The sequence below is a fragment of the Cricetulus griseus genome, chromosome 2, assembly GCF_003668045.3.
Source record: "Cricetulus griseus strain 17A/GY chromosome 2, alternate assembly CriGri-PICRH-1.0, whole genome shotgun sequence".
Classification (NCBI taxonomy): domain Eukaryota; kingdom Metazoa; phylum Chordata; class Mammalia; order Rodentia; family Cricetidae; genus Cricetulus; species Cricetulus griseus.
The window spans coordinates 223,751,586-223,770,570 of record NC_048595.1 but is presented as its reverse complement, the minus strand read 5'-3'; the positions used below and the strand labels follow the sequence as shown (position 1 = coordinate 223,770,570).

Genomic DNA, 18,985 nt, shown 5'->3' with positions numbered 1-18,985 from the left:
TATCGAAATGAACTTGTTGGTGGTCCCATGAACCATAGATATATGGGCCCAGCACAGTGCCTTCTACACATTGAACCCTCAGGAAATGTTTGCTGGGGCGTTCCCTGATTGGGGGACAGATGGGTAGGAATTATATAAAATAGTTTGCTTGGCTTGATTTGGAAATGATGTGAAGCCATCATGTACATTAATACTAGCTCTCAATTCTTGGCTACATAACATTTTATAATTCCTCTTCCAGGACAGTTGAGGTCTGGGGTCAGAGAAGTGGGGAGAGTAGGAGAAGGTGAATCCATAATCCCGTTCTTTATGTTAAATATGTCCCAAAGAAAGTGCTTATCTGATGCCCTTGTCTATCCTCATTGTTTAACCTGCCCCTGTCCTCCTGCCATCTCCCTCCCCAGAAACAGACACAAATAAAAAGCATATTCATTGGGTTTGAACAGTTTGTATTAGTGAGGGAGCTAGGCCAGGCACAAAAAGACATAGTGTGTAGTTCCACTTGCTTGAGGTACCAAGAGCAGTCAGGTCTCTTGAGACAGAAGTAGAAGAGTGGTAGCCAGACTCTAAGCAAATGAAGAATAGAGCTGTTGGTTAAAGGGTAGAGTTTGTGTTTCACACAAAGAGGAGCTATGTAGATGGCTTTGTACAACATTATAAATTGGCTCAACCCTAATGAACTGGGCACTCAAAAATGGTGAAGATGGAAAATTTTAGGTCATGTGAATTTTACCATAATTTTAACGTTGATTTTTAAATTTCCAGCATGTTCCTTCTTGTCACATGCTAGGACTTATACCACTAGCTAAGCCTGCTGTAGGAAATGTGTGCGATTCCCCAACACAGTCAGGAAACTGTACCACAAAACTCCTAACAGTTAGTATTGCTTGGCTTCTGGAAGTCTCTGTGTCTTTGGAGAGTGAGCCCACCCCTACTCCTCTCCTGTGGTGCAGGGAGCTGAGGGCACCTGTTTCCCTCTGTTGCACATTTCTTTCTTTCTTTGTTGTTGATTTGTTTATTTATTTATGAAAATATCTTACTGCTGTATTTCTGAAAATGTCTAGGCAGCCTAGGTTGACTTCAGATTTGTAATCCTCCTGCCCCTGCTCCTGAGAACTGGGATTATAGGCCAGCATGCCAAGCTCTTGTCCCCTCTCTTTATCAACAGGTCACAATTTTCTGTGGACATACAGACAACATCCTCCAAAGGGCTGGTATTTTACACGGGAACCAAGAACTTCTTCATGGCTCTTTATCTCTCAGAAGGACTCATCGTCTTTGCTTTGGGGGCTGAAGGGAAGAAACTGAGGCTCAGAAGCAAGGAGAGATACCATGACGGGAAGTGGCACACGGTGAGAGCTGGGACTGTGTGAAAATGGGTTGAGCATCTTGAAATAATCCAAAACCCAAAATGGTCCCATGTCCCAAATATTTTCAGCAAAGACAGTACCTCAAATAGAAAATTTCATGCCTAGCGTCTTGTAAGGGATTATAGTCAAAATTCTAAATATATTTAATTTCTTTCTGTTTATATAATATATACATTTATATGTTGAACATAAGTGAATTTTGTGTCTAGACTTGATCCCATCCTAAGATATCTCATTATGTGTATATATGAACATTCCAAAAGCAGAGAACAGATTATAACACGTATGGTCCCAAGTATTTCAGATAAGGGATCCCCAGTCTGTACTTCCAGCTGGTGGAGAATTTACTGTCGCAGTAGCCAAAATGAAGAATCCAGAATTATTTCCAGAAGCCCTGGCATATGTACAGGGAGAGTCTGTGTGAGTAGAGCATTGGATGTCCAGCATCCTAGCACAAAGACTGTCATACACACGTCTACCACATGTGGATGGCAGCCTGAATGTCAAGGTAGACTTAAACCATAACTTCTGTGGTTCCTTCCCCCAACTACCTGGGTTGCATGGCTCCCCAGCTTATTTCCCATCCCTGTATACTGGACCACTTCTCAGGACCTGTTCTTGGGCCTCCAAGCTCCTCTCTTTCTGTACCTGGTATTCTTTCTCATAGCACAAGCAGAAAGCATCCCTTGCATCCCAACTCTAGCCTGAGTTAAAAACATGCACTATAAAGTTAAACGGAAGCCATGTTTTTGTAATGATGGAACTGTTAATCAGAAAGCCTAAGTGACCTGATGAGTTCTACTCATTAATATTCAACAGTATTCAAGGGGCTGCTCTCATGGGGCACAGAAACAAACATCCTGACTGTAATGTCAAATACTTGTTTTGGGGAAAAATGTTAGACTGGTTAGACCACAGGGAAGTCAGAGTGGGGTATTATTTTAGTTAAAGTATTCAGAAAAAGGCCCCTGGAAGGGGGGCAACCACCATATGAAGTCATGGGACAGGAGCTGGGGTTAACTCAGTGAACAGACCACAGCATTATGAGGGGCAGGACTGGAGGCATGGGGTGGGCAGAGATCTGATAACTTAAGCTTTGAAGGTCAAACTAAGGATTTAGGATAATGCTGTCTATATGTATGTATGCATTTATGCTAAACATTGAATCTTGGGCTTCATAAACATAGGTAAGCCCTCTATCATTAAGCTATAGGGTCTCAGTTGCTTATGCCTCCAGATATCTGGGGTCACCAAGCTGTGCCTCCATGCCTGGCTATTTTTATTTATTCATGAGATAGGATCTCACCATATAGCCCACTGTCCTGAAACTTACTAGGTAACCCAGACTGACCTAAAACTTGTGATCCTCCTGCATCAGTCCAAGAGGCTGAAAGTAACAGGTGTGTGTCACTACATCCTGCTGGGGCTTTGGAATCCATTACAAGTGTCCTTGAAGCTTTTGAAGCATCTTAAATTGGTAAGGCACAGACACAGGAACAGAGTGGCTTTTACAAAGACCCTGTGGCTGAGGAACTAGACTGGAGCAAGAATAGAAGTAGGGAAAGCAGACAGATGCTGTTGTCTTATCTAGAAGGGCCCTGGAGGGAGAGCAGTGGGTGTCTAGGATGTACGCTGAAAGAAGAGCAAGAGGGGTGGTTGTCTGGTTGTCTGGCTGTCTGGTTGTCCAGTTGCTACATGTGGAGTGACCCCAAAGGAGGAAGCCATGTTGCTTCCTATAATTTGGCCCAGTAGTTGGGCTAGTGGCATGGCAGTGCAGGGGTGAAGAGACAGAGAGAGGGAGAGAAGGGGGGTGGGTCTGGGGACAATTTTGATCTCTGATAATGGCATTGGAACTGGGAGTCTTCAGTGAAAGTCCCCCCACCCCTGGGAGAGCAGACAAAGATTCAAACTTGTAGCCAAGAGAATGCTTGCCACTCTGGTTACAGGAGGAATGTCTTTGCCCTGACTTGTCCTGCCCTCAGCTCTGTGCAAACTGTTCTGACCCTCAGTTGCAGCCTGTGCCCTGGGTTGTTCCTCCTTTGTTTAAATCTCTACATCCCTTGTATCTGTCAACCCATTCACTTTCAAACAGCTTTTTATTTAACTCTGCTTTAATCCCAGCTCTTCAATATCTGACATAATCTCACAAAACAATGGTGACAATAATAAACAAGGAAACACCTTTCTCTCCTTACAGAGCTACTGAAGGGTAGAAAACCTTTTTTTTTTTAAAAAGAGTTTCCTATGACCACTATTAAAATATGGTACTAGTTAACAGAGGTAAACCTTGACTCTTTTCATCCCAAAGGTGGTGTTTGGACAAAGTGGAGGAAAAGCGCACTTGGTCGTGGATGGGCTGAGGGCCCAGGAAGGCAATTTGCCTGGAAATTCTACCATCATCCCCAGAGCACAGGTTTACCTGGGGTTTTCATTGCCAAGGAAGTTGAAGGTAAAGCAATTTTGTTTGTTTGTTTTTGTTTTTTGAGACAGGGTTTCTCTGAGTAGCTTTGGAACCTATCCTGGCACTTGCTCTGTAGACCAGGCTGGTAAAGCTATTTTTTAAAAAAACAATTCTCATTATAGTTGCTATCACGGAAGACATTTAAGACTTCCACATCCTTTAAATAATGGTTTAACATAGATAATGTTCTCAAGCCTACAAAGGAAGTGCCCATTCTGCATTCCCGAGCCTATGCATAAGGTCCAGGCTGAGACACGGGCATTAAAGAAGTGACTGTGCGCTTCTCTATGGCATTAGCAACATGACTTTCTTAGCTTCTCTTCCAGGGAAAGGGGCAGAGGTGTTTGTTGATTTATTATTTTATGTGTAGACGTTGTTTGCATGCGTGTCTATGCACCATATATGTGCCTGGTGCCTGCAGAGGCCAGAAGAGTGCATTAGAGTCTCCAAGAACTGGAGTTATAGACGGTTATGAGCTGCCATGTGGGTGCTGGGAATTAAATCTAGTCCTCTGGAAGAGCAGACAATGCCCTTAGTCACTGAGCCATGTCTCCAGCCTGAGGCAGAGGTTTTGGGCTAAGACGATGTGCCCCAAGCTTTGGTAGTCTCTGACACCTTTGCAAAACCATAGCAAAAGCATGTTCTTTCTCCTTCGCTGCCTACCAACTCACTGTTGAATCAAAATGCACTTTAGAGGACCTTTTTTTTTCTTTCATAAATGGAAACCCAATGTCCATTATCACAAATAGTAAAATATCCACAAAAATGAGTCCTTGGAATGAAGCTGCATCATTTAAGTCTAGCTAGATAGCTTGGCCCCTGGGTGCTCCTGTGGAGAAAGGAGTTTGCAAGGAAGTCAAGAGGTGGTTAAGGCACATTAGCATTGGTACAAAGCCAAGCATGCTTCCTTTCCTAATTAGAGGGCCCCAAAGAAGTGGGAGGGGTGTTTGTGGGTGGGCAAGGGCCTGGGCTGTATCTCCAGCCCCAGATAGAAAACACAAAGATCTTCATACCACAAGCATTGCACTGTTCTTCCTAGAAATGACAGTGTTAGCCAAAGACTCAAACTAGGGAACATGACTATGGGACAGTTGAGAGTCCCCTGACACCAAAGATGAGTTATGGTTCACTGCCCTCGTCAAGTTCAAAAGGGCCACAGCCCTCTTGCTTTCTCTCTCCCTCTGTCTCTGCGGACTTCTCCGGGATGCCCTAAGTACCTGACCTTGCTTTTGCCATTTAAGGTCAGTGGCACTGTGAGCAGCTGAGGTCTAGGGGCTATCCTTTACCCAGATGCAGTTTTTGCCCCCTCCTCAAAAGTTGGGGGCACATTCTGGTGTGATGTTTGTTTGCCATGAACTAGGGAAGGGGCCCAGGCTCAAATCTGGGCCTGGAAAGGGGTATAAGTAAAGCAGGCGTTGTCCACCAGCTTGGATTTTAGTATTCCAGGGTGACCCAGTCAGAGTTGGGGTAGTTCCATGGGGTACAACCTGACCTACTCTTTGTACCAAAGCCACAGCAAGGAATAAAGAATGGCTTTGTACTATATATGTAGCTACTTGTGTATGTCTATCATAAATACTGCATACGACATTCGCATAATATGCAATATAGTGTCTGTGGCATATGCTGGGACACCCTAACTGTTAACGCTGACTTTTCTCCAACCTCTAAGCCCATTTTCCTCTTAGGAAAATCACGGGGTATTCAGGGTGTGATTAGAGTATTCTTAGGTTATTCAGGGTGTGATTAGGGCATTCTTTTGACCATGATAGGTTCTCTTAAACCTCATTAACACGTCTAACTTCCTATTTACAAAGGTCTATTTAAAGAACTTTTAGTTGACATTCAGAGTAGTGGATATCATTATGACATGGTTGCTTGGCCCTGTTGCTTTGGCCCTGTGACAAGGCAGGGCATCACAGCAGGGAATGTCTAACAGGGCAAAGCTACTTGCCTTCTAGTGGCCAGGAAGCAAGACCCCAGTATCCCCTTGGATGAGCCTGCCAGCAGTGGCCCCATTGCCTCCTAAAGGATACACAGCCTTCCAGTAATGTCATAGGCAGACTTTTAGCATGGCCTTTGGGACCTTTAAGATCCAAACTGTAAGAATATAAAACCCAGCTGTGGTGCTGAACAGCAGAACTGCAGCTAGCCCTTGGAGTTTGCAGTTGCATCACAGCCTGGCCTGTGGTGTCTGCACTTGGTTTCAGATACAAAATTCAGTTATCTAGCATGATAAATGTGAGTAAATGTGCCAAGACACTGCCCCATTACTGTGACAATATGACAATAGCAACTTGGCAAGGGAGGGTTTGTTCTGGCTCAGGGTTCTAAGGTACAGTCGTTGTGGTGGCAAGAGTGTGAAATGACTGGTCCGTCCCACTCACAGCTAGACACAGGTGAACAGTGAAGCAGCTAGGGTTCTATTGGGTGAAGATCTCAGCCCACGGGGAGGTGTGACCTACATTTAGAGTGGATTTCCAACCTCAATTAACCAATCTAGAAACTCCCTTACAGGCATGTCCAATGGCCTCTCTATTAGACGATTCCAGATCCTGTCAAGGTGACAATATTAAATAAAAGCTAATTTATGAGGAGGGCTTGCCGGCCACTTGCCACCAGCATCACATGGATCTCTAAAGTCACTGTGTCACCATGCTCCCTTAAAATTACCTGTAAAAAATTGGGGATTTCAGGAATGTTTTGTGAACTTGGTAAATGTGCTACAGTGCTTTCGCCAGAGGGTGGGATGGGCACACAGTGAACATCTTCTATATACTACAAGATATTGTGACTCCTTGGAAACCTGGATCCAGACTGGGAACAAAGGTACTGATGAGGTTTGGACTTCACGGCATTTGTGGTTTATTGGAAGTACACCAAACCTAACGAGATAGAGAGCCATCTTGTACTTTATTATTTAGGGAACATTTTGGCCCTGTTTTTCAGTCAGCTGCCTGGCATTAAGCTATCACGCTGTCTCACAAAGCACTAAGAAATAGTTCACGCCTACAAAGAATGATGAGATATATAAACTGTAAGGTGAAATCTTCCCTGTGTCTGCGTGAGCTCAGTCTGCGTGAGCCAGCGTCATGTTGACCTCCTAGTTCTTACTTGAGCACACACTAGCAACTTGCACCCCACCCCCAGCATTTGGTTAAGTGACCCCTTCAAACTTCACACTCACAAGTCTCTGGTATGCCTCATGCCCTTCACCTTGGCCTTCGTGGGAGTTACCCACCATGAACTCTTTATCCTCTGCTTTTTTATAGAGCCTCCCCCAGCACAGCTTTGTGGGGTGCCTGAGGAACTTCCAGTTGAACTCAAAACCCCTGGATTCCCCCTCTGCAAGCTTTGGGGTGTCTCCCTGCTCAGGTGGCTCTTTGGAGAAAGGCATTTATTTCTCCCAAGGAGGAGGCCATGTGGTCCTGGGTAAGAAAAATTGGCAGAGTTCATGTCTGTAAGTCTGAAGAACTCTATCTTCTCTCCTAATTATGGTGTTTTAACCATTTCTTGTTCTTTCCTTTGGAAGCCAATTCTGTGTCCCTGGGGCCAGAGTTTCAGCTCATTTTCAGCATTCGCCCAAGGAGTCTCACTGGGACCTTAATACACATTGGAAGCCAATCTGGACAGCACTTAAGTGTCTCCATGGAGGCGGGAAAGGTATGCTTACATGGGAGGGGAGAGGGAGCCAGATTCTACCAACAGAGACGCAGTAAGTCTGAAGCTAGGGTACAGATGGAATCCAATGTTATACATAACGGAACTGGTTTGGAGACTAACTTGCCATTTTTTTTTATTAACAAGTCATGTTATCATAGTTCCTCTGCTTCCTCTTTAAAATTTTGAAATGTCAAACAAATTGAGCTGAAATCTAGAGACACCATTTAGTTATAGGGTCCTGGGGAAGCTGCTCAAATTCCTTCAGACCCAGTGTCAGTATCTATAAAATATAGACAAAAGCAATAAAATATAGACAAAATATAGACAATACCCTCTGGGTACTAATCGGACCAGACGTTGCTCACTTCTGAGGTCAGACAAGATTGGGTACATTCAGGGTATTGTGGCTGCAGACAAATGTAGCTAATTCTCAATTCTACAGCTTTTGTTAAGAGTAGAGGAAATGCCACATACCCCACCCATGCCTACATCCCTCCTTTACTTCACCCTCCATGTCTGCATCAAGTCACAGCCATTTCTAGGGCCCTGAGCCCATGGAATCCACTCTGGACCCTTTGTTCTTGCTCTGAGTTTTTGTGCTGTGGTCTCTGTGTCTAAGCTGCTCACTGACTCCCATAGCATCTCTCCCTTGGCTTTTCATGGATCCTCTCTCCATTAGTGCTTTTGCTGTCTTATGTTCCTATCACTCACAGGTCCAGGTCGATATTCTATTTTCAACAACCACATTTTATATCTTTAAAATGAAATTCTTCAGGAATCTTCTCTGTTGCTAAGCCTTGAGTCGAAAATGAATGTTGCCCCATTTTCTTTCATTTAGCCTTCTACAATTTATTAAAAATGGGGGAGAATGTCCCAGGTGACAATAAAATGGCTCAAACTCCTAGAATACTTTTATTTCTATTTCTAGGACTCAAACACAGAATCCCTCACACTCTATTCAAGGAGTCTATTTCAGTGCCACACTCCTGGCCCAGCCACTATGACATGTTTTTAAAGTTTTTACTATATAAGCATATAATTATATGATAATTATACACAATAATGGGTTTCCTTGCCACATTTCTGTGTGTGAACATATTTACCCATGATTCTCTCTGGGCTCTTCCCACTCCCCCCTTCTACTTTATCTTTTTTGGGGGGCTCAGCAAGTTCAGCTGATTTTGCTCACTGACATCTGGGTGAGGGTCATTTGCAGGAGCACAGGCAATTTGCCAGGACCTACACCCCTGAGGACAAAGACATTCCTTTCCCAGCAACCAACTGCCCATAGATGCTTACTCATGCTGAAGTGTAGACGTTAAGCCAGTGTGAGTCTCCAGTCACGCACACAAAGCAGCAACTGCCTGTGTGAGCATATGGGGCTGGCATTTCAGAGGAGGGCTTGTGGGAGGGGCTTCATTGACCACCTCCAGAAAGGAAGTGATGTCAAGAAAACAAAATCAAGACTTGGTGACCTTCATAGCTGCAGGGACATTGGTTAGCTCAAAACCTGCTTGTGAGTGGCCTGCATGTAGCTACGGGCAAATCAGATGTACATTATTTATAAATACCCTTATTTAGGCCTTCTCATTTTACTCACCATGACTCAACCCTTGGAAGATCTTGGAGGAGTCCCCAGCCTACAGAGCAGGAAGGTGGGATTCTGCGTACAGTGTCCCAAGCTCCTTGTCCCAATGACACATACCTTGTTCAATACAATTTGCAACTTAATGTCCTGGATGAGAGCCCTGTGATCTGCACTGTACTTGGTGGGGGGAGACTAGAATTGGCTGGTTCTTGCAGCAACATCCGCCAGCATTTTGGACTTCCAAATTTCAGGTGTCTTTGTCAGCAGAGTCACTGCTGCATATTAGGACAGTGATGGATATTTGTCAGTAAGCTCTGAGGGCTGAGGGAGGAGGGGTTAGGAAAGCCCATTGCTGCTGCCAGCAGTTCTAGGCAGGACATGAATTTACAGTTTGGTATGTTTGCCTGGAAGGAGTGTGAGAGAGGAATTGTTGGGAAACTCTGGGCATTATGTGGTTACCTGGTACAGGAGTCAGGGGGCTAACCTCTAGCATGCTTCCAGGGAAATGACAGGGAAAGGTGGCTCCACATGCCCTTCTGAAGGAAAGAGCCAAATGTATGTGTGTTTCAGGTCACAGCCTCTATGGAGAGTGAAGCAGGTGGGACCTTGGCGTCCATCACACCAAAGCAGTCTCTGTGTGATGGACAGTGGCACTCAGTGGCAGGTATGGTACTGGTAACCCTTGGTACATACAGGGAAATCCTTTGAACATCTCAAAGCCAGTCAGTCCATCCACCGGAAGGGTTGGACTGGACTAGGTACTATAGCCAGCCCTGTCTCCAGTTTCCATATCTGTTTTCAACCCAACCATGCTTATTTTATGGCTCTTGCCTCTAGTTTCCCACAGGTGCTGAGTTTGGGGTATAGTAGCTTGGTGGAGAATTTTCTTCAGCCCAGCCCTGCCCAGTGTTTAAAGTAGTAATAACATTGTGGTTTGGGGTTTAGCTCTGAACTCCTTGGTAACAACAAGGAGTTTCTGGGGATAGAGACAGATAAGTCAGTCTGTCTTATCTGTAGGAGCACTTCTTGATCTTCTAGATGATCTGAGTGTGATTTCTAGAACCCACATTGGGTGGATCACAAGTATCTGCATCTCAAGATCCTGGAAATTTGTGCCCTCTTCTGGCTTCTCAGGCACTGCACTCACACACACACACACACACACACACACACACACACACACACACACACACACACTTTAAAAAAGAGAAACTACCTTAAAGTTCCATCCCTTACTATGGGCAAATTATTTACACACTCCTTACCACTGTGTTCTCCTTTGTAAAATGAAGATAATGCGTTAAGTGCTTGGTTTCCATCTGTCTACAATGAGCATCCAGTAAACATCCAGGTTTAGTGTTGGGTTTTTAAGGATCATTGTTATTTTCTCAATAATTATTCAATATTAATCCAAAGTATTCAAACAGAACAATGGTGGAAAGAACACATCAATGTGTGGGTGTTGCTTAGAGATATATGAGCCTGAAGCTGGGGTGTATCCCCATAAACCATGCATGGCACTGCCCCTGTGGTCACAGCGCTAAGAAGGAGAAAGACCATTAGGGTTAGGTGTCAAAAGTTCAAGGTCACCTTGAGATGCATAGTAAGTTTGAAGCCAGTATGAGACCCTGTCAACAAGTAAATAAGCAATAAACAAACAAATTTTATATCTCCTTGCCCTTTTGGCTAAGATAAAGTGTAGAAATAACTGAGCCTGGACTGGCTAAAACACCTTTTTATAAGAAGCAGTCCTTTCTCCGTTAATTTGAAAGCCAACTATCTTTCAGTTAGATACAGTTATCAAGATAAGAGGGCTTTTGTGTTGAGGGTCAAAGTTTTTACAGACTGAACATGGCTGAAGTCAGATCACGTGAACTTGGCTAGGGTCAGATGTTGTGAACATGGCTGGGGTCGGATCACGTGAACAGAGCTTCTGGAGACATGAGACCAGAGTTTGGGTTTCATCTCTTTAGTGCCACCTCTGCTCAGCCTTCAGTGAGTGTCTCAATGAGCAGTGTGGAGATGTAGTCTTTGCAGATTCACAGTGTATGCAGGCATATGTGAATGCACATGCCTGTGGAAGCCAAAGGCCAAAGTGCTTTCATTCCTCAGGTACTAACCACCTTGGTTTTTGAGTCAGGGTCTTATCTGCCTGGAGTTTACTGAGTAGTCTTAGCTGGCTGGTGAGTGAGCCCCAGGGATCTGCCTGTCTCTGCCTCCCTGGCACTGGGATTGCAAAAGCACAACCATATTTAGCACTTTGCTTTTAGGTAGAATCTGAGTGCTTGAACTCATGTCCTTACACTTGCTAGGCAGGCAGTTTTCCAACTTTGTTATCTCCTCAGCCCACAGGTCCAGTTTAGGGGTTCAATTTAGGAATGTCTATAGAACACCAAACCCTGGCTGCTATTGAGTGGTGTGTTGCATTTCTACCCAAGGCTGACCAAATGCCTTCAAACAGTTCCCCCAAGGGTCCAGTGGGAATGAGTTCAAAGACAAGGGTGACACAAGAGTGGGACGGAGGCCTCTCCTCGGTGACAGACCTAACCACCTTCTTTCTTCTAGTCTCCATTAAACAGCACGTCCTGCACCTGGAGCTGGATACAGACAGTAGCTACACAGCTGGGCAGCTTTCCTTCCCATCTAACAACACCCGAGGGTCACTACACATTGGAGGTGTCCCAGGTCAGTAACTCTAGCCCCAACTTCTACACCTGTGTTACACCCCAGCAGCTCCTGATATTTTCTTCTTAACCCAACAGCTAAGGTGCACTAACACATGTGTATAGGCAAGGGCAGACCTGGGCGTACAGTGGAGGTGGCAAGGTACTTTACCTCAGCATCTGGGCACATATCAGGGAAGTGCAGGCCACATGACTACTGCTCCCCCTGGTCCCAAGCCTGTCATTTATAATCCTTCCTTAAGAGACTCCATTAGACCAGAAGCCTATGTCAGCAAACAGTCAAGTAAGTTGATGAAAAATAATGGTCTCCCTTCCCCAGGCATTGAGTTGACTGTTGAAGCCAAGTGGAAGAACAGGGCAGGTTGAGATGGAATCACACACAAAGACTGAAATGTTGCCTGGAAAGGGGCCTTTTATTTCTTTCTTGTTTTATGTCCTTCCTGGTAGTCTGCTTGTTAATTTTATAGTCCTTTTATAACCCATAAAAGGTAGCAGAGTTGAGAGTTTTATCTATTGATTCGGGCTGTGGAAGTTCCTTCTCCAGAGGCAAAGAACAGCTTTGTTGCTGGTGTACCACGGGCAGGAAGTCTGGAAGCAGTCAGGTGGGCGGAGCCATGGTGTCTCTTTGTCTCTGTCTAATAATATTCTTAACACTCAGGGGCATTTGTTTCATGGCATGAGCTATCCATCAAGTACCTCTTCCTTTTCTCTTTCAGACAAATTAAAAATGCTTAGGCTTCCTGTGTGGAACTCATTTTTTGGCTGCCTGAAGAATATTCAAGTCAACCACATCCCTGTCCCCATCACCGAAGCCACAGAAGTCCAGGGATCTGTCAGCCTGAATGGTTGTCCTGAGCACTAACCCTACACAGCAAGAAAGCACCAAGAGCCCAGCACACCTCCCAAAGTCAAGACACCATCAGCACACATTCAAAAACCAATCTCATTTGGTGCCACACATGTATTTTATTTGTTGAAGAAAATGAACAAATTGTTAATCAAACATGTATACAATGTTTTTGTTAATATTATTTTTTCCACTAAGAAAATAAATGCTCCCAGCACTCGGGAGGCAGAGGCAGGTGGATCTCTGTGAGTTCGAGACCAGCCTGGCTACAAGAACTAGTTCCAGGACAGCCTCCAAAGCCACAGAGAAACCCTGTCTTGAAAAAAAGAAAGAAAGAAAAGAAATGCCTTTAAGAGAACATTTTTTACCAATTGCTAAAAAGAAAAACTTGTTTAGAGCACTTTATGAATAAAAAGAAAAACTTGGTTAGAGCACAAAACTTTAAAATGTTAAATTGCTACAGTTCATGGGATTAAATAAATGCAATTCACTCTTCAAGTTATGTTTTACAGGCAAGGAAAACCAAGGCCTGATGAGCACTGCTCATTATATTAACTCCTCAGCACCTGCGCAAGGTGTCATCTGCAACACAGTTCTCTACAGATAATTATTGAGCACATGCTAAGAGGTTATCTGTGTGCTCAGTGTGTGAACTACAGTGAAGTTTAATAGGTCAGTCCTGCCCTTAGGAGACATGCACTTCAACCAGAGAGACATATACTATTCATAAAATAGGAACTAACAAATTGAGCTACTAAAACCATTAATTAACGAGCCTCACTGGCTTCCCAATCCTTGCCTTGACCAGACTCCTACCAACTAAGTCTAAATTATGACTGTGAATTCATTGAAAACACAAGCCATCTAGTAGAGATGGTAAGAGAAAGTGAAGCTCTGTGCATCTTTGGGCATGTATACAGAGGCCAGGGCTCAGCATCTCCCTCCATCACTTTCCACCTAAGTTTTTGAGACAAGGTCTTTCACTGAACCCAGAGCTCAACATTTTGACTGGGCTTGAATGCCCAGCAAATCTCTTCAGGATCCTTCCATCTGTGAACCCCACAGCGCTAGGGTTACAGATACGTGCCTAGCTTTTAGACAGGTGCTGGAGATCCAAACTCAGATCCTCATGTGTATCCATCAAGCTGTCTAGCCCATTTGATGACTAAAGTTGTTATGGAAAGCCAACAGGACCCAACAAGAAGGAGAAATCACTTTTACATTATCTACAAAAGAATACATGATACAACAGAAGAGCATTATTACCCTCTGACCCACTTGTGCTAACAAAGACGCTGCAAGCAGTTTCTGTATCTTCTAATCTTTGCTAGGGAAAAAAAGAAATACTGGGTGTCTTAGTTTGGGTTTCTATTGCTATGAGGAGACACCATAAACACAGCAAATCTTACAAGGAAAACATTTAATTGAGGGAGCTTGCTTCCAGTTTCAGAGCATTAGCCCATTATTGTCCTGACAGGGGGCATGGTGGCATGCAGGATGAAGAGGATCTGGAGTAGCTGAGAGTCCTACAATTTATAAGCAACAGGAAGTCAACTGAACTGTCACACTGAGTGAAGCTTGAGAAAAAGGCCTCAAAGCCTACCCCCACGCTGATAGACTTCCCCCAACAAGGCCACACCTACTCCAACAAGGCCACCCCTGCTATAGTGCAACTCCCTTTGGGGGCCATTTTCTTTCAAACCACTACATTGGGTATAATAAGAAAAACTGGGTATAATGATCCTTTAACAGTATCTTTCGAGCTATATGTTCTCCCCTTCTGAATTTGAATCACTTGTTTTGTTGTATTCTTCGTACCACCGTCCTCTTGCGTATGCTTTCCACCAAGCCATACACGGCTGGAGCATTCTGCAGAGGCAGCCAGTTCCCTACCACAGCAGGTACTTAACGGGACCCGAGTGGTCATCTTTGGGGATGCTTTGTCGACTTTTAGCCTGAATTGCTTGACTGTAAGTCAGGTACATCATAATACATTGATTTTCAGATGAAAAAAAATCCTCAGTGGTGGTCTTGCACGTGCTGGAAGCTCCTCACTGCTGCCACCATCATCAGGTCCTAACAACATGTATGATCTCTCTCCCTCAGTTCTCACTGTTACGAAGACAGGATCCGTGAGGTTGTGACTCAGTAGTGCTGCACACTTGTGAGCTGTATGCAGACTCAACTAGACAGCTATTTCTTTTTAAGTATTTCCTTACTTTTATGTGTATCTGTGTTTTTTCCTGTATACATGTCTGTGCACCACGTACATACAGTGCCTGCTGATGCCAGAAAAATGTGTCAGATCCTCTGGAACTAGAGTTATATTTTACAGATGGCTGTGAGCTGCCACGTAGGCCCTGGGAATCAAATCCTCTGGAAAGGCAACAAGTGCTCTTAATCACTAAACAGTCTCTCCAGCTCTGACGGTTCTGTATTGACTAATCTCAGTGATTTTTTTCCCCCTCCATCCTGTAATAACAACATGGAGAACAGCCACTCACCTGGGTTTGCTGATTAAATCCTAACTGCCAGTATTGAGCAGAGAGCCCCGGAGTGAATTCAGCCAGGGCAACCTCAGTGTGGCCATTCTCCAATTAGAAATGTATGCTCCCTGAAAAGAACGTTTCTGCCTCTTTAGTGGAGCCATCACAGAGGCTGTCTGCCAACTACAAAAAAGAAACAGGGACACTAGGTTACACTGTGACTGTGTCAGCACAAGGCTACCACTGGCTCCTGCTATGGTCTGGATATCTGTGCACCAAAGGCCCATATGTTTGGTCCTCCAGGTGAACGCTTAGGATGTGAGCTTGAGAGATTTTTAGGTCGTTGGGAGAGATGCTCAGAAAGGGATTCAGGGACTCTCCCATCCTCTCTGCTCCCCGCCTCAAGATGTGACTGCCTGCTCCACTTGACACAGGCTCCTGCTACAGTGCTATTACCAGGCGCCATGCCCTGGAATGCCCAAACTGTGAGGTGAGTTAACCTTTCTCTATGAAGCTTGTTACCTTACTTGTTTTGTGGTAATTCAAACCTGGTGGATGCAGTTCCAGTTGGGACTTGGAAACAGCTGATCTTTAGAAGCAGAAGACATCAAATCCTTAAGGAGCAGCCATACGCCTTCGTGACCCTGCCCCAAGCAGCAATTCCCAGGATACCTGTTGACTTCACTCCTCCGTATTTAAGGCTTTTAAGTTTGCCCTGCTCCCTGTTGATCCATTTCAGAAGAAAACGGCACAGGAAAGAACACAACAACCTTCCCTTCTAGACAGGAGGTGGCCTCCCTCACCCACAGAGAACATTGGCTCAGTGCCTTTGCCCCACTGCTCCTACTTCCACCCCTAGCGTTTGGCTGGAAAACACCACAACCCATCTTCTGCCCCATCATCCACAGCTTCTCCAGTTCCCAAGTTCTTTGTCCTGGCTTGTTTTCCATTGCTGTGATAAAACACTGACCAAATCCAAGCTGGAGGGGTGGGGGGCGGCGAAAGGATTTGGCTTACCTTCCATGTCATAGTCTGTCACTGAAGGGTTTGTCTGGACAGGAAGCGAAGCAGAGCAATGCTGCCCAGTGGCTTGCTCCCTTTGGGTTGCTCAGTCCTTCTTATCCAACCCAGGCTACCTGCTCAGGAGAGAATATTGCCCACAGTGGGCTGGGCCCTCCTACATCAATGAGTGATTAGGAAAATGTCCTAAGGATATGGCCACAGGCCAGTCTGATCTAGGCAATTCCCAAGTCACTCTGGGTTATGTCAAGGTGACAGCTGATGTCAGGTAGGGTAGAGTCATGCTGAAAAGGTTGTTATTTCCTAGGAATGATGACTTCAAGTCACCACATAAAAGAAACAACTTTTAAAACTATATTCTTCAGGGAATGTAAGTGGCATATGCATTCATTATAGAAAACTTCGAACTGTAACACGAATAATAAAAACCCAGAGACTGATACTGGCATTCAAACTTCAAGCTGAAGTTCAGAGAAGCAAAGCAGCCAAGCCAGTAGGTCTTACCTCTACCCAGCTGAAATGGCAATCCCGTCTCCACGAATCCTCGGAGGCAAAAGCTCTCACTTCCTGTCTCCTCCTCCTCCTTTTATTCCTTTCTCCACCCAGCCATATCACTCCTGTCTCCACCTCCCTAGTGCTGGGATTAAAGGCGTGTGGTCCCAAGTTTTGGGGTCAAAGGTGTTAGCTCTGTTACTCTTCACTCTTTTGTAGGCCAAGTTGGCCTTGAACTAAGAGAGATCCATCTGCCTGTCTCCTGAGTCCTGGGATTAAAGATGTATGCCACCACTGCCTGGCTAGCTAGTATGGCTGCTGGGATTAAAGGTGTGTACCACTATTGCCTGGCCTCTATGGCTTGTGGCTAGCTTTGCATTCTGAACCCTCTGGCAAGCTTTAATAAATCATAAATAATGTATCACTATATAGAACTATGTATAAAAGCATAAAAAATCATTCACAGGGGCCAGAGAGATGGCTTAGAGGTTGAGAGTACACAGTGCTCTTGCAGAAGATGCAGGTTCGGTTCCCAGAACCCATGTCAGAGAGCTCCCAGCTGCTGTAACTCCAATCCCAAGGCATCTAACATTTCCCCACTAAATCAGAAATCTGTTGCATTTAGTTATATGTCTATTATTCATTTTAAATCTACATGTAATTCTTTATGAAGTCATAAGTATACAATATGTTTCCCCATGACTTTAGAACTGTGCTGTTTCAGGTCTTTGCAAGGCATTTCATTCCATCTCATAACATTTCCACAATGTAACCATAATGTAATGTAGTCATTACTTGATTGGGAATTTCAATATCTTTGAAGTTGTAAGCAATATAAAATGTAACTGTCTTGGGATATAAATTTATTCTCTTAAGATAATTTCGTAGCAGTGAAGCCAATCATCAAAAGACATGAACATTCTAATAGTTGTAGTTAGCTATGGCCAAGTTGATTCCAGAAAGAGCTACCTGACTTCAGTGAGATGTGTTTTGAAATGGTCTTAGCCCTTAAATACACCTCCCTTTCCAAGCTGGCTGATGGTTAAACCCAGAGCAGCACCTTCTTTGGGCGAGCCCTTGGTGGTCCACCATGATGCAGGTCTCCTTCCTGGAACACATGGCCCATGATGGATGTTTGGCTCTGACGACAATTCTAAGGATGCTATAGGAAAGTGAAGTTTTACTGGAGTTTCTGGGACTGGCTCAGAGCCACAGACTGAGCTGGAATTGCAGAACATGTCCTGTTTTGAGACCTCCATGCTACTGCAAAGGTCAGCCCATTTTTCTAAATGAAGCAAGACACTTGGAAGAAGATTTGGATGCTGTACTGTCCTCTTTCCCAGCAGCGCTGGGCCTCACTGAAGATCCAGCTGTCTCTTCCTCTGTGGAAGTTTGCATTCACTGTGACTAAAAGTCCCAAAGCCATTGGATATAATCTCTCTCTCTCCTCTCTCTCTCTCTCTCTCTCTCTCTCTCTCTCTCTCTCTCTCTCTCTCTCTCTCTGTGTGTGTGTGTGTGTGTGTGTGTGTGTGTACCTTGGCACACATGTGAAGGTCAGAGGACAAGTTGCAGAAATTGGTTCTCTTCTTCCATTGTGTGTTCCCAGGTATTGAACTCGGGTCATCAGGCTTGGCAACAAGCATCTTTTCCTGCTGAACCATCTTGCCAGCCCAAATTCTAATATTTCAACTGGCAAAAACCCAAGGCCCCATCTCTCCAACTGCCTTGGTCCCCAACAGATAAATCCAAAGCATAAATTCCTGTCAAAATTTTAAAACTGAAACATAACCACTCATATTTATGAGGTACAGTGTGGTAATTCAGTACACACGAGTATTAAGAGAAATACATCATCTGTGAGGTTAAGATATCTTTTATTAGATAAACGCCGGCCAAAGGCAAGCCAGAGTGTGCCAGGGGCAGCAAGGCAGGGAGGCCAGAGAGAAGCGGCTCCCATATGCCTTGTCTGCCACTTTAAACTCTATCTCGCATCACCCTGACCTCACCTTGACCACTCCCTAACGGGCGTGGTCAAGCACACCAGTAGCCAGCTTCTAGCAGGCATGGCTTACATTGTCCCCTACACACGTGCAAGCCCCAAGGCTCAGCCCAAAGTAATTAGTGTTTCCACCTCATCACTCACCGTTTCCTTGCAATGACTCCTCCAAACTCCTCTTCTAGGTCGTTGTGTAATAAATGGCGTGAAATAGCATTACCCGCATGTCCTGTAGATAAGGACTTACCCCCAACCTCCCGGCCTGCCCTTCTCCCCTCCCTCCCAGCCCCTAGTCTCTAGTGGGCACTATCTCACTCTCTACCACATGAAATCAACTTTCTACCTCCTATGTAAGAATAAGCTAAAGAAGAACTTTGT

The 18,985-nt window shown here is 44.7% G+C and overlaps 1 protein-coding gene across 2 annotated transcripts in view; it reads left to right on the top strand.

Annotated features, from left to right (window-relative positions):
* Lama3 (laminin subunit alpha 3) overlaps positions 1 to 16,559 on the top strand; it is a 241,351-nt gene extending 224,792 nt beyond the window's left edge. Inside the window, exons 69-75 of one of the 2 annotated variants that reach the window (XM_035440276.1) lie at positions 1,169 to 1,352; positions 3,679 to 3,819; positions 7,104 to 7,263; positions 7,364 to 7,494; positions 9,653 to 9,746; positions 11,648 to 11,767; positions 12,483 to 16,559. In XM_035440276.1, the coding sequence (XP_035296167.1) occupies positions 1,169 to 1,352; positions 3,679 to 3,819; positions 7,104 to 7,263; positions 7,364 to 7,494; positions 9,653 to 9,746; positions 11,648 to 11,767; positions 12,483 to 12,628 (976 nt within the window). In that variant the 3' untranslated portion in view covers positions 12,629 to 16,559. The remainder of the gene's footprint in view (positions 1 to 1,168; positions 1,353 to 3,678; positions 3,820 to 7,103; positions 7,264 to 7,363; positions 7,495 to 9,652; positions 9,747 to 11,647; positions 11,768 to 12,482) is intronic. The other variant, XM_027404340.2, reaches the window with a different exon arrangement.
* The last annotated feature ends 2,426 nt before the right edge of the window (positions 16,560 to 18,985 follow it).